The 14,732-nt window shown below is 32.6% G+C and overlaps 1 protein-coding gene across 1 annotated transcript in view; it reads right to left on the bottom strand.

The window, feature by feature from the left end:
- Positions 1–7,641, bottom strand: part of LOC128857119 (cytochrome P450 4g15) — a 32,338-nt gene extending 24,697 nt beyond the window's left edge. The window contains exons 1-2 of the mRNA XM_054092696.1: positions 6,825–7,641; positions 2,096–2,293 (exon numbers count right to left, since the gene is read on the bottom strand). Of these exons, the coding sequence (XP_053948671.1) occupies positions 2,096–2,293; positions 6,825–7,026 (400 nt within the window). The 5' untranslated portion in view covers positions 7,027–7,641. The remainder of the gene's footprint in view (positions 1–2,095; positions 2,294–6,824) is intronic.
- Between the last annotated feature and the right edge of the window lie 7,091 nt (positions 7,642–14,732).

Genomic DNA, 14,732 nt, shown 5'->3' with positions numbered 1-14,732 from the left:
GTCAGCTGCAGGCTAAACAAAGCAAGGGCGTCGTTCGGGCTGATGCCCAACATCATCACACAGAGGCTAACATCTTTCGTCAACAAATGCCGCCGCATCGTCTGTAGAATATTCTGGTCGCTCATCATCAGCAACAACGCACTGTAGAGATCTACGAATGAGGAGCCCATCCAATGTTAAATCAAATGAAAAAATTGGCGAAGGATAGGTCGCGCGCTTAGAAAACCATCAGATAGCATCACAAGAATGGCGCTGGACTGGAACCCGCAAGGGAGCAGAGTTTGTGGTCGGCCAAAGATTACTTGGAGAAGGTCGATGTTTCGTGAGCTAGCAGATGCGGACATCACATGGGACGGCGCAACAACCATAGCCCAGAACCGCTTACGATGGAATAGTCTTGTCGAGGCTCTATGCTGCCGAGCGTAGTGAACAAGCATATAAAAAAAGAGCTTGAGGAGGGTTGAACAAGTTCAAGCACTCAGTTAGGCAGACCATTATACTACACCCGGATAGATTACAGTACTAGGAAAGAAGAGAAAGGATAGATATAAAATGGATGGTAAGACGGAAACATTTGTTTGAGCAAATCTGTTCCGCAAACCTTGATGAATCTTAAGAGATCCAGAAGAGGAGGAGTATGAACTTTATCCGTACTCAGTACATTGGTTGGAAGAGCGTAGGAATATGTGTGAAATGTGCGAGCACAATTGCGCTGTCAGGCTCCCTATGACGTATCAACCGGAGTTATTCTCACAATTTTGCTGGAAATCTCCGAATCTTGTAATTCATCATTCTTGGTATGAGGGATGCAGCTGTTAAGCTTCTCTAAATGAGAGTTACTAGGAGATGTCAAATACTTTTTCCATGCCCAGTTTTTGAACCTTTTGTGCTCGAAAAGTGCTTGAAGCATTATCAGATTCTTATTTTCTTTTGTGGGACAAATGAACACCGAAGTTCGGCTCTAAGTCGTTCCCAGTCCTGGCAGTTACATCTTCGACTTGTCTATTCTACGCCGGCTCTGTTTAAGATGTAGACATCGCCTCGGTCTGCCATCCGCAGCTTATCTGTTGGTAGAATATTTAGAAGCGTCCTTAAGTGGTCATTTTGTAACTAGTTCGCGTCCAGTTACCATTACAGTAGTTTAAAACTAGTTATGAAATTCTAGTTCACACACTAGAGTTTTTATTGACTAATTCCCATTGCTGCAGGGTAACATCACGCGCAACACATATTAGAAGAAATAATGTCAGCGTTTATATATTTCTATGTATGTATGTGTATGGATGTATGTATGTATGCATGTACGTATGTATGTGTGCATGTATGTCATTTATAAAAACGCGGGCAACCCACGCATGTTAGTATTTAGTGAATGCCATTGCAACGCTTTTCAACAAATCTCTCTAAACGCACACATACATGCACACACATACACTTGCTCGTACACATACACATTCGCTCGCACACATACGCGTACTATATAGTATTTGCGTACAAATTATAAACATGTTTACAAATTTATGCATGCGAAGGCATTTTTATGAATAGACACCAATACATACACACAGGCATATGCATACATGCATAGCTCGGTATGCCTGAATCTGTATATGCACATACATACTTTCCCCATTTCCTCATGAAGCGAAACGCTGCGCTTTTAATTTGTTGTCGCTTCGGCTTATTTATTAGGTTATTATGTTGTCAAATGGCCGTCGACGCCGCCGACGCAGCGCCATACAAATTTGCTAAGTATTAATGATTTGACTTTAATTTGTTTATTTGACTGCAAAACCATCGTAAAATAGAAACGAAATAAAATATAATAAAAATTCAAAATTGTGCAAATATTTTGGCTAGCAAAATAATTATTTAAGTGATTTATGCGGCGCCGAAAATTTGTAAAACTCTTCAAAGGAAATTTGTTGAAATTCATGTGGAGGTGAACCACCTGTCCATTTTTAGGAAAATTAAATTGTTTATGCGTTTACTAGCATATGCATATATGTATGTATTTCCGCGAATCAAATGGTGTTTTTTAATTTTTTTTTTATATTTTTTTCTTTTATTTTTTTTTTTTAATTTCATTCCTTACCTGTGCTAATCAGCAAACCATCGCCTAGCCACGGCTTGAAGAACTTATACTCCGAGGACTTGTCAATGTAGACTTGGCTGCTCAGCAATATTTCGACATCGCGTGGATCGTAAATGAAAACGACCAACTGTGGGCCGATCCACATTTTTGCGATATTTTCGAATTCAGAGCTCTTGCGGATAACAGTCTTAAAAACCGCTGTGAAAGAGGGAGGAAAGAAAAATCAAATTTAATAATGACAAACATTAAAATGATTTATATTTTAGTGCTTTTTTTTCTTGCATTAATTTCGTAAATTTAAAACTAAGGTAATGAAATTTCTGATTTACTGCCACATCGACATTTGCACTATTTTCTACGAGCTGCAGTGCAACCCAAAATATGTTTTGAGGGTAAATATTAAATTTTAAGACTTGGAAATTTTTTTTTGTTCTATGAACTTAAATTTTTTTCTGACTTTAATAAAAGAAAATTAAAAAAAAAAAAATTTACAAAACAAAAAATTTAAAAAATAAAAAATATCTACAAAAACTAAAAGTTAAAGAAAAAAAATAAACAAAAAAAAATTAAAAGAAATTTACAAAAGAATTTAATAAATAAAATTTAATAAATAAAAGAAATTTAAAAAAAGGAACAAAAATATATATGAAATTTAGAATTTACATTTGCTGTTTTATTGTTTATAGAAATTTTTTGACTTTTTTTCATTCTATAAAACTAAATTTTCTTTGATTGCTACAAAGTGATTATTTGAAGAATTTTATATATTAAAAACAAATTCAAATACTATATTAATATAGTTAAAAGAAAAATTTTATAACAAAAAAAATTTGTAAAAAAAATAACCAAAAACAAATAAAAAATTAAAAAAAAATTTAAAGAACAAAAAAATTTTTAATTTTAAAATTTTAAAATTGGCAAAAATATAAAACTAAAATAGAAAAAAAAAATTTCTACAAAAAAATACATAAATTAAATTATAAAAGGGGGAAAAAATTAAGAAATTTACAAAAACCTAAAATATTAAAAATAAAAAAAAAATTAAAAGAAATTTTATCTACAAAAAAACAACAGAAAAAATAAACAAAAATGATAATAAGAATATTTAAAAAAATTAAAAAAAATTAAAAAAAATTTACAAAGACATAAAATTTTAAAAATAAAAATTAAAATTAAAAAAAAAATTATTTACAAAACACCAAAAAAAAAATTAATAAAAATGAAAAAAAAAATAAATAAACATTAACAAAAATATAAATGAAATTTAGAATTTACATATTCTATTTCTATTATTTATAGAAACTTTTTGTCTTTTTTCTATAAAATTAAATTTTTTTCTGATTGATGCAAAGTGATTATTTGAAGAATTTTATACATTAAAAACAAATTCAAATAATAACCAAAAAAAAATTTAATAAAAAATGTTTGTAAAAAAAAAATTTCAAAGAAATTTGCAAAAAAAAATTAAATTTAAAAAATTAAAAAAAAAATATAAAAAAATTGCATCTGCAAAACAAAAACAGAATAAATTAATAAAAATGATAATAAAAAAAAAACAAATGAAAACATTAATGAAATTCTGAATTTACATATTCTATGTAGATATTTCTATTGTAAAAAAAAATAACGAAAAAATAAAAATAAAAAATTTAAAAAAATTTACAAAAAACTAAAAAAATTTACAAAAAAAAAATTAAAGACATTTACAAAAAATAAACAAAAATAATTATATTTCAAAAAAATTTTAATTATATTACAAAAATTAATTTACAAAAACAAAAACGAAATACAGTTAATTATAGAATTTACAAAATTTTCTGATAGACATTTTTTGAAATTTTTTGCCTAAAAAAAATTAACAAAAAATTAAAAAAAAAGTTAAACATTTTTTTTAATTTACAAAAAATAAACAAAAATAAAGACATTAAAAACAAATTTAATTACAAAAATTTATTTACAAAAACCTAATCGAAATGCAGTTACAAAACTGCCCGATAGACTCTGTTTTGCCTTTAATCATAAATATGTGGCAATATTAAAACGCTTTATCTCGATCAAGGTTTAGAAACTTTGTATCAAAAATTACTACCAAAATTGATGCAAAGAGATTGTTTGGAGATTATTATAGTTAAAAAAATTTAAGAAAAAAAATTTTCAAAAAATTTCGAAAAATATAATTAAAAAAAAAGTAAAATTGGTGCAAAGTGATTATTTGGAGAATTTTCTATGTAAAAAAATTAAAAAAATAAAAGAAAAAAAAAAATTATTTTAAATAAAAAAAGAAAAATTAATAAGAAATGGAAAAAATAAAAGTACAAAAAAATTCTTATAATTAAAAATTAAAAAAAAATAAACTTTTTAAAAAATTTCGAAAAATGAATAAAAAAAATTAACAAAAACATTTCGTTTATTACAGTTAGTTATAGAATTTGCATATTTTTATATTTTTTCAATAAGATTTTTTACCTTTAATCGTAATATGTGGCAATATCTCAACGCCATTCAAGGTAAACACTTCTTTCATGTAGAAGTTTACGACCAATCGACTTTTGGAAAATTTGTATCAAAAACTACTACCAAATTTGATGCAGTGATATTAAACAAAAATTTAATAAAAAAAAAAATAAAAAAAATTACGAAAACCACCGAAATAAAGACAAAAAACCGTGCAAAATAAGTAATTTCTTTATTACATATTCCATATCACATAAGTATTTATAAAACAAAAACGATTCAGTTTTATTACAAAAAAAAAAAAAATATATTTGTATACAGTGAAAATTTAGTCATAATGCCAAAACATATAAAAACCTAAACCGGACTAGACCAAAATTAAATTATCAAACGGCATCTGTAGGTTATTTCGTTGTAAAAAAAATCACCCTATCGGAAGATTTATAATTTTCAAAATAATTTTTTTTATGTAAAAACTGATTCAACAACAAAATTAGATAATTAATTTTGCGCCACCTTGTACAATACATGTTGTCCAGCTAGATGCGACCTAAAGGTTACGATGAAATGTTAATGCACAGCTGGACTGGGGTAGTTCTAAAATGTGACTTTTGCTCTTATTTTTACTGTAGTCAAACATTGCCAAGCAACGCGCCTACGTAGAGTAATCATGCCATGTGACGTCAAAGTAGTCTAGTATTTCCTGTTCACAGTTAATATAGAATCCACTCAGTTATTGGTTTTTAAGTGCGAATTCTCTCTCGGACCACAAGAGCATACAATTTCAATTTGGCGTGGGTGCTATTTGCTTTACGCTAGTGGGAAATGTGTAATAAATCGATTCGCTGTATTTTAGGCAGAAGTGAAATCGAGGACTCGATTCACTCAGGTCATCGAAGAGATGATCACTAATTTGTTAGCTGCCCTACATCACAGCTGGGTGAAGCTTGTTCGATTTGTCAACCTCTTGGTTGTACCTTGAAAGCGCTTCAGAAGGTAAGAATTATGCAATAAAATTTCTCAACCGGGCCATCGTCGACACTAAATGCCTGGCGAAGTTCAATATGGATGCTGGTTATTTCAGGCGGAGCAACTAACGTGATTACAAAATAAGTGATTACAATGTGATTACGTTAGTAATGGATTCAGTATAAAATAAGTTTTAATATAATGGTAATCCGAAAGTAATTGGATATACGTAATGGTAATCATCTTATAAGTGATTGCAAGGCAATTAAGTTAATATTGAATTCAGTAAAAAGTAAATCAATGCTGTAGTTAGTTTAAAAATAGTTGTAATCAAAAGTAATTGATAACAAAGTAATGGTAATCGTATTTTAAGTGATTGCAAAGCGATTAGGTTAATATTGAATTCAGCTTCAAATAATACAACACATTGTAATTCATTTTACAATAATCGTAATGAAAAGTAATCGATTACAAAGTAATGGTAATCAAATTGTAAGAGATTGCAGTGTGATAACGTTAGTAATTTATTCATTATAAAATTAAAAGCAAACTATAATTCCTTTTAAAATAATTGTAATCACAAGTAATTGATTACAAAGTAATGGTAACCATATTATAATTGATTGCAGTGTTATCATATTAATAATAAATTCAGTATAAAATAGACCAATACTGTAATTAATTTCAAAATAATTGTAATCAAAAGTAATTGATGACAAAGTAATGGTTAGCATATTAAAAGTAATTGCAGTGCATTAATGTTAATAATCAATTCAGTATAAAATAAATCAATACTGTAATTAATTTCAAAATAACTGTAATCAAAAGTAATTGATTACAAAGTAATGGTTATCATATTATAATTGACTGCAAGCAGATTAAGTTAATATTGAATTCAGTATAAAATAAAATAACATTGTAATTAATTTCAAAATAATTGTAATCAAAAGTAATTGATTACAAAGTAATGGTAAACATATTATAAGTGATTGCAGTGTAATGTTGATATTGAATTCAATATAATAGTAGTCCAAAACTATAGTTCATTTTAAAACCATCGTAATTGAAAAGTAATTGATTACAAAGTAATGTAATCACATTATACCATAAGTGATTGCAGTGTAGTTACGTTAAATTATCTATAATCAAAATGGCGGCTAATATTTAAAAAGTTTATGTAATCATAATAAATATTGTCAAACAACCCACGAATAATTCCAAAGTAATCAAAATGTAATTGTAATTATAAAAGTCATTACATAAATATGCAACACATTCAACAGTAATCTCCTTAACACACACTTACATGATGCCGGTCCGAATACATCCAACAAATGTCCAATGATGGGCAATCCCTTCGGTCCAGGTAGTCGGGCTGCCAACTTGTAGAGATGGCGTCGCGATAGACGCCAATAAGTCAGCCATAGCAGAAAGGTGGGTAGCAAGAGGAAGTAGAAAACGCTGCTAGGCGAAATGAGGGCGTGATCCTTTAGAACTTCTAACGACATGTTGTGTTCACTTTATTTTTTCACTCGAATCGACTCTTTTTTTCTTTGATTAGTATTTGAAGTATTGAATAACTTATTGCATTTCCTTCTGCTTGTAACTCTGATAATTTATTGTAGTTTTTATGCATAAAATCCGATGCACCGTTGCACACTTTCCGTATATATTTTTCGAATCTCCTCAGACAACTTTTAATTAAGTCCTTTGGCCATTAAATAGTGCACAATTAATTAATGCACATACACACACACACATCCAGTCTCGCGTTGTATTGCATAAATATAATAGTTTATATGTATGTATGTGTGTAGATGCGGACACAAATGCTCACACGCTTGTGTATGTAGTATTTATGTGTTTCATGTATGTATGTATGTCTCTATGTACATATGCCACTTAATTAGCTCTTTCTATCCTCTCCACTCTTCCCACACTTATTTACTTAGTTCACAATGCTTAAATTCAGATTCAGCATTCAGCATTCACAATCACTATTTTCTACTATTTAGTTAATCCACAAGGCGAGCACTTCCTCTTCAGCTGCTACTATTGCTATTGTTGTTGTTGTTGTCGTTGTTACTGCCATTCAACGTCCACGATTATCTCCGAATGCCCGTTCGCGTTCAACTGGTGGCGTCCTCCCGCATGTATTGTGCTTTTATAGCCTAGCTCGAAGCTGAGCCGCTGTCGCCGCCGCCGCCACAAACGAAAATCCACAAATGCAGTTGCAAAGGGGGGAAAAAAATCCCAAATAGCAAATCGCAAATTGCGTGCCACAAGCAGCAAACAAATAGCTAAAGATCGCTGCTGCTGTGTTGTAGGTTGAGACGGCGTTTGCTGCGTTCACAACAAACGTCATAGGTTTCGCCCCACACGAACACGGTAGAGGTGAGCTCAGCTGAGTAGAGCAGAGCCAAGCCGAGCGTATGCATCGGTCTTTCCTCATTTCTTTGTGTTGCTTGTGGAGCGGCTGTGGCCATGATAAGAGTGTGGATAATGCAAAGTTTGAGTCCACAAATTGAACACAGCTTTCTCGTGAAGCTTGGATTCGCTGGGAAATGAGTAGAGCTGAGTGAAAGTGAGAGTGATTTTTCGGCGCTCAAGTCATCTCTTTGTAGGTTGGTGAGAAAGTATGCAGAAAGTAAAAGTTAATACTCATATACTTTAATAAAATTGTCTTCACTTCAAAGCGAGATAAAGGATTTGGGGTGGTAAAAGACTTAGAGAATAAACTCCGTCATTAACAAAATGTAATATTTAGGAATGTTATATATATGTACACCTATATGCATCAATATATACTGCTTGATTTGTTATTTTATTATTTATCGCATCCAAAGAGGAGTAATTAACATTAAATGGCGTCAGCTTAGCTGCAAGCCAATAATACGGGTGGGCCATATAGCGTTTGCTTTTTGAACCACCTATTTTTTTGAGAATGTTAACACAAATGACATGTCAATTGGGTTCATAATTTACTTAAAGATTTGACATTTACGAAATGGGACGCTATACGCTTGAACAAAATTGGGAAATATTGAAAACCTATTTCCAAAGTGGTGAGTCTTTTTCTTCTTTTTTGATTTTCACATCGGTGGCTACGTCAATAAGCAAAATTGTCGGATTTGGGGCTCAGAAAATCCACACGTTACTATAGAGAAGCAAGTGCATCCACAACGAGTCACTGTTTGGTGCGATTTTTGGTCTCGCGGCATCATCGGGCCATTTTTTTTTTCGAAAATGAGTGAGGAGCCGCGGTTACAGTAAATGGCGAGCGTTACCGTGACATGCTCACCAAAAATTCCAAAAATTGAATAGGATGACATGGACGACATTTGGTTTCAAAAGGACGGCGCAACTTGTCACACTGCCAAAGTTACACTACAACTTTTGGCTACCGTTTTTGAAAACCGAATAATCAGCTGAAATTCCGATATCAATTGGCCGCCTCGGAGCTGTGATTTAAGCCCGTTGGACTATTTTTTGTGGAGAGCCGTTAAGGACAAATGCTATGCAAACCACCCAGAGACGATTGATGCTTTAAAACATGAAATCGAAGTTGCCATTCATGAAATTGGAGCCCAAACAATCGAAAATGTGCTTAAAAATTGGGTTGATCGAAAGGCCTACTGTTAAGCCAGTCGTGGCAGTCATTTGAACGATATTATTTTTTATTCATAAATGACAATGTTTAATCTTCAAAATATAAAAAAAGTTTGAAAAAATATTGATTAGTTTTTTTTTTGTAGGAGTAGTTTTGAGGGATTTAGGATATGTATATAAAAGAATTACAAACAATAATTTTATAGAAAATAATTTTTTATTAATAACCATAATATTACAATACCCGGCATCCGTTTCTATGCCTCGTTGAATAAAATCAAAACAACCAATCAGAAAAATATCAAGCACTATTATTTTTATTAATTTTCTATCTCAAACCGGTTTTGAACTTTGCATTTGGGTCATAGTTGAACAGCTTATGCGGATTATGAAGTCTAGAGTGTGCTATAAATAGTGGGAAATAGGAAAAACTAAGATTTTTTAGATTAAATTTAAGGAAATATGTGAAAATATGAATGTATAAAAATTTGTACGTCATTTTGTGTTGTCGTTTCGTAGTGATGCGCGAACAACGTACAGACATTCATTCACCTTTATAGTATAGATTGACAAATTGATAAAGCATAAAGCGTTTACTGTAAAAAGCCTCGAACTATATGGCAATAATTAAGTAGAGCTGCGTTCTGCATCTCAAAAATCAGAGATTCCGAGAGCTGAAGTGTTTTGACGTTGTCTGCGAAATTTTGATAAACTTATCTATGCGCTGGGATGACAATTGGCAGGATGTACTCATACACCTTCCTTGACCCTCTACTGCATGGAAATGTTTAAAATAACGAAAATAAATAAAACACCGTAAATTTATGTTGATTGAGGGTAATTTATTGCGTATTTAACAAAAATTAAAAAATTCACTTGGCGGTTTGGAAGAAAAAAAATGAAGCCATATATGGCCTTATATGCGTTTAGGGTTATTTTTGGGAAAACAAATTTATTGGGTGTGGAAACTTGTAAAACACTTCCTTTTGTCGTTGTCTTCTCCCTTTTACAGTACCGTTTTTTCGTTGACATAGGGGGACATCCGACATAGGTTGAAAGAATATTTACCACTTTGTTGTCAAACCAAGTGACGAGACCAAGTTCAACTCCATCAATATCTGCTACTTTTTCAACCATACTTCCACGGCATAACTTTTTCATTTCTTTTTCAGTTGGCATCTTACAATTTGTTACACGATTTAACCTTACTGTGCCTAAAGGTAATATACCATTTTTCATTAGATACACCTGAAGTTTCGGACTGTTAAACCAATTATCAAAAAATAGTAGGTAGTTTTTTCCTTTTGGTATTGTAGCTGCTAGTCTCGTTACAACATTTCCATTTACTCCTATATTTGGTGCTCCTTCCGGGAATCTATCGCTTTGAGCTCCGTCAAATATATCAAAATCGTAACTGAAACCTGAAACTCCGCTCAAGACAAAACTTTTGAATCCCCATTTGTGGGGTTTAGCTGGATTGTACTGTTTGAGGTGATGGCGGCACTGTGTGGGAATTATTTGTTCATCAACCACTAAATGTTCTTCTTTGGGTACAAGCAACAATCGAGCACGAATTTTTTCTAACAATGGTCGAATCTTAAAGAGCTTATCAAACCCGAGTTCACCTGGTGATCTTATATTTTCATTATTATTGAAGTGTAAAAATCGTTTGATGTTTTCCCATCTGTTACATGTCATTGCGTTACGTACAAATTCTTGGCCAATGAATGTGTTCCAATAATGTCTGGATGATGGTAGTTTTATCAAATTTTTATAAGTAATTGTTTTAACTTTTTTACTTGAACTCACCTATAAACTGATCAATCTCGTTCCGAGTAATATTGGCAGGTTTATTTATATCCATTTGTAATGCAATTAAATTCGATTGTTCTACAATAAAGTTCATCAAATCGTCATTGAAAATAAAATTAAACATATCTGTCTCCAGTTCCTCAATAAAGTCAGGAAGGTTTGAATCTCCTTGAAATGGAAAATTTTCACTGGAATAAGGAGGCAAACAAATTTCTTTCCCAATTGGAGGTCTAGGCTTTTTAGCAAATTTTGCATTTGATGTAGAAGGCTTGTTATAGTCATCTGAGTCATCGGTATCATCAGTCTCTGGTACATAAATATGCTCCTGTTCTGGCAGTTTACTTATAAAGTCTTCTTCGTCGGTATCAGATATGTAGTCATCATCACTTTGATCACCTCTATTAACTTCATAAACATACTTTATGTTACCATAAAATGATCGTACATTAATTTTTAGGAAATTCCATTGCGATTTATCAAAAAACAAAACAGAAATATGTATACACATATGGTAGTTCATTATTTTATTAGTGCATGAAGCGCCATATATGGCTTCGTCAGTTTTTACAAAAAATCAAACACAAGATACTTACTTTTCATGTAAATTATATTTTTATTCAAAAAATAACTTCACTTTCTATACAAATATAAATTTTTTGCTGCAGTCTTGCTTTTATTTTTATGCAATAGTGCACATAAATCACTTCAAAATTTGGTTTTGTTCTCACACTTGAAGCACTCAAAAAAGATAACGGAAAAGGTAGCTAAAACACTTGTTGAGAATATTTAGTTTTGCGTATGAGAAGAAAACAAAGCATAGAATGTGATAATTATTATTCTCTTTTGATTAAGTCCCCTTTTTATAAAAATACAACACAATCAAAGGTAAAAGCCATATTTGGCGTTATATGCGGTAGAGGGTTAACTTCCATTAGTCAGAAAAATTATATATTTTTTCTACATGTTTTTGTTCAGAGGATCAGCACTATCAATTATAAAACCAGTCCTTTGAGATTAAGCGTTCAAAAAATGTCTGGCCTTATTGTTGTTGTTTTAACAGTAATAGAAGCCCAGTCAGTGTAGGGTATATCACCGGTCGTTTTCGTCTGGCTCATCTAAAGGCAGGCTCAGGAAACAAGCTGTTTGAACGGGTTGGGTCCAGTGGGAGAGGGGTGTTAGATCAGTAGGTTTAAGGGGGCATGTGAAGAGGTGGTTAGTGTCGTGCGGGGTATCTTCACATGCCAGACATATGTATATTTGGTATGTCGGGGTCAATACTGGATAAGTAGGAGTTTAACCTGCTACAGTATCCAGAACGTAGGTGTGCCAGTGCTACCCGTGTCTAACGGGGAACCTGGAGCTCTTCATCTGCAATAGGTGGTGGTTGGTCTCCGATTACGGCATTCACAGGGCGAGAGCTTAAGAAGGTGGTGACGGTCTCCCGTTGAATGTATGGCTTATTGTGGTCTCTTGTTGCAGTCGTTAAAATTGTTCGGTCATAATATAAAAGGTGCTTGGAGTCTTCTTGAACAGTTCCTGGGATATATCTGAAATAAGGTATTTTGCTTTGATTGAAGTTGTACATCTGCGCCAGTTATAGATTAATTATTTTCGCGATGCCATTGTGCCGCTTCAGGTACATAGAGTTTGCCAATGTGGTGCATCCAGCTTGCACGCGGTCTTATGTCTCACTCCGACTATTGCATCGTCGACATGTGTCTGCAGTGGCATTTGGATCTCGCATTACATATGTAATGTTATTTCTTGTTGCAATCACACCATCTCGTATGGCGAAAATGGTACCCTCCGTTTCAGCGAATATCGACCTGTTGGTAAGCCATAAGTGCGACAATTTTTGGTCGACAAGTGGGCTCAGCAAGTCTTTTCGATACACGCCATGAACAGCCATTTCAGACCATCTTTGAATCTTTTCATCCATTGAGGTTGCGTTCCTGATTTCATAGGATTGATTCATCCGAAGTGGGGTGTAATTATCATCCACAGCAATTGCAGCCTTGTGCAGATCAGATTGGGAACACTTATGTTGAAAGTATGCTCTTATGTTTAATATAACTTTGTCATGCAATGCTCCAACATCAATCTGTCCCCTACAGTCCGCTTTTTTAGGTAGCATAATTCGAACGACAGGGCGTTTGGATCGCATGTATTATTCGCTGCAGATTTTCTATTTCAGTATATGACCACATTACAATTCTGAAGCTATACCATACCACCGGGACGACAAATGACAAATTTAAAGATCTAAAGATAAAGGGTAAGATAGTTCCGGTTGTATTACCAGGGGCTTATAACTGGCCCCTTCAAAAAATTAAAAGAAGAATTAAAACAGATGGCTTAATATTCTAGAAATTTCTGGAATATTTTTCTCTTGTGGCACTTACGCTCTGCTTTCCTGTCGAAACAGATTTTATAGCCCTTAATTTATTTAAATTTCGTGCACTAACTTTTTAAACGTTCAGAACTTAGACACATCCGAACTAACTGTAAATACTCATAAATGAGCTCATATATGTGTATTTGTACTTGCATATGTATGTGTGTTTAACCAATGGGCACCTCATTTTTACTTAACTTGCCCCGTATGAGTATTGCACTGCATTATTGGTGTTTCGGTTTTTAGTTTATTGAAGTAAATTCATTAAAGACCATTTGAATTTCAAGCTGGTCGTGCCGTTGGTTTTATCGTTTTTGAACTCTACTCGTTTATGAATTCGTTTACATTTCGTGAATACTTTAATAAAAGTGTGCAAATCCATAAACTAGTTGTGTTTTATTTGCCAATGAAGGTCAGCTGAACACCATTCAAAAATAAATATTACGTACTTAGATATGTACATACATACATATATACATACATACATACACACACACACATGTATGAGTGGTGTTACATTTGCTGCTGACAAGGCAGAAGTTGGAATATTATGACTTCAAGGCATGCACTTGAAATGTTCGATCCTTAATGAAGAAAAGAAAAAATAAATAAAATCGACTATTTTCCTAACGAGTTTCAATACTTTTAACGCGTTGTTCTACCTTATAAAATTTTACATCGGCAACTCAAAATATCAAAAAAATCTGATATAGGTGGGTTACCTTCCCTGAACGAGGAGAATTCATAGATGCCTGGAAAGTATCAACCATTAATCCCGTATCCAAAATACAGGAAATAAAAACAATATTGCCAATTATAGACCAATTGTCAAATTATCCATGGTTTCAAAATTATTTGAATTAATAGTGAAAGAAAAAAGAAAGAAAAAATTTATTTTGCAGTTAATCGTTATAAAGGGGTTTCCAATAACAGGTTTATTTTGCGCTGTCGAGAGACGATTCACAATTTTTTATGGGCGGAATTGGATGGTATTGATCTGGACAACGTTTATTTTCAACAAGACGGCGCTACGTGCCACACAAGCAACGAAAGCATTGATCTTTTACGGGAAAAGTTTCCGGACCGTTTTATCTCTGGCAGAGATGCAGCTAATCTTTCCCTGCCTCAAAGTCTTGATTCAATTTCTTAAAACTCTAATTTCACAAGGTCTTTTTCTGTGGCTTCGTCCAGTATTGGCTTAAGCCCAAGTGGGGTTTTTAAAAGCAGACTAGGGGATGCATTACTCCTTGCCATTCTTTGCATTAAAGAGCGTGGCGAAGTCTTTGATGCAAAAAGTGTACCCATCTACTCATTCCTAACAGCTTCAATGGCAATTTTCGTCATACAGGTAGATCAATATTTAATATATTTAAAATAATGGTATTTTTAAAGATACGA

The sequence above is a fragment of the Anastrepha ludens genome, chromosome 3, assembly GCF_028408465.1.
Source record: "Anastrepha ludens isolate Willacy chromosome 3, idAnaLude1.1, whole genome shotgun sequence".
NCBI lineage: Eukaryota > Metazoa > Arthropoda > Insecta > Diptera > Tephritidae > Anastrepha > Anastrepha ludens.
Note: the sequence above shows the minus strand (reverse complement) of the source record. Positions and strands in the feature narration are given on the sequence as shown.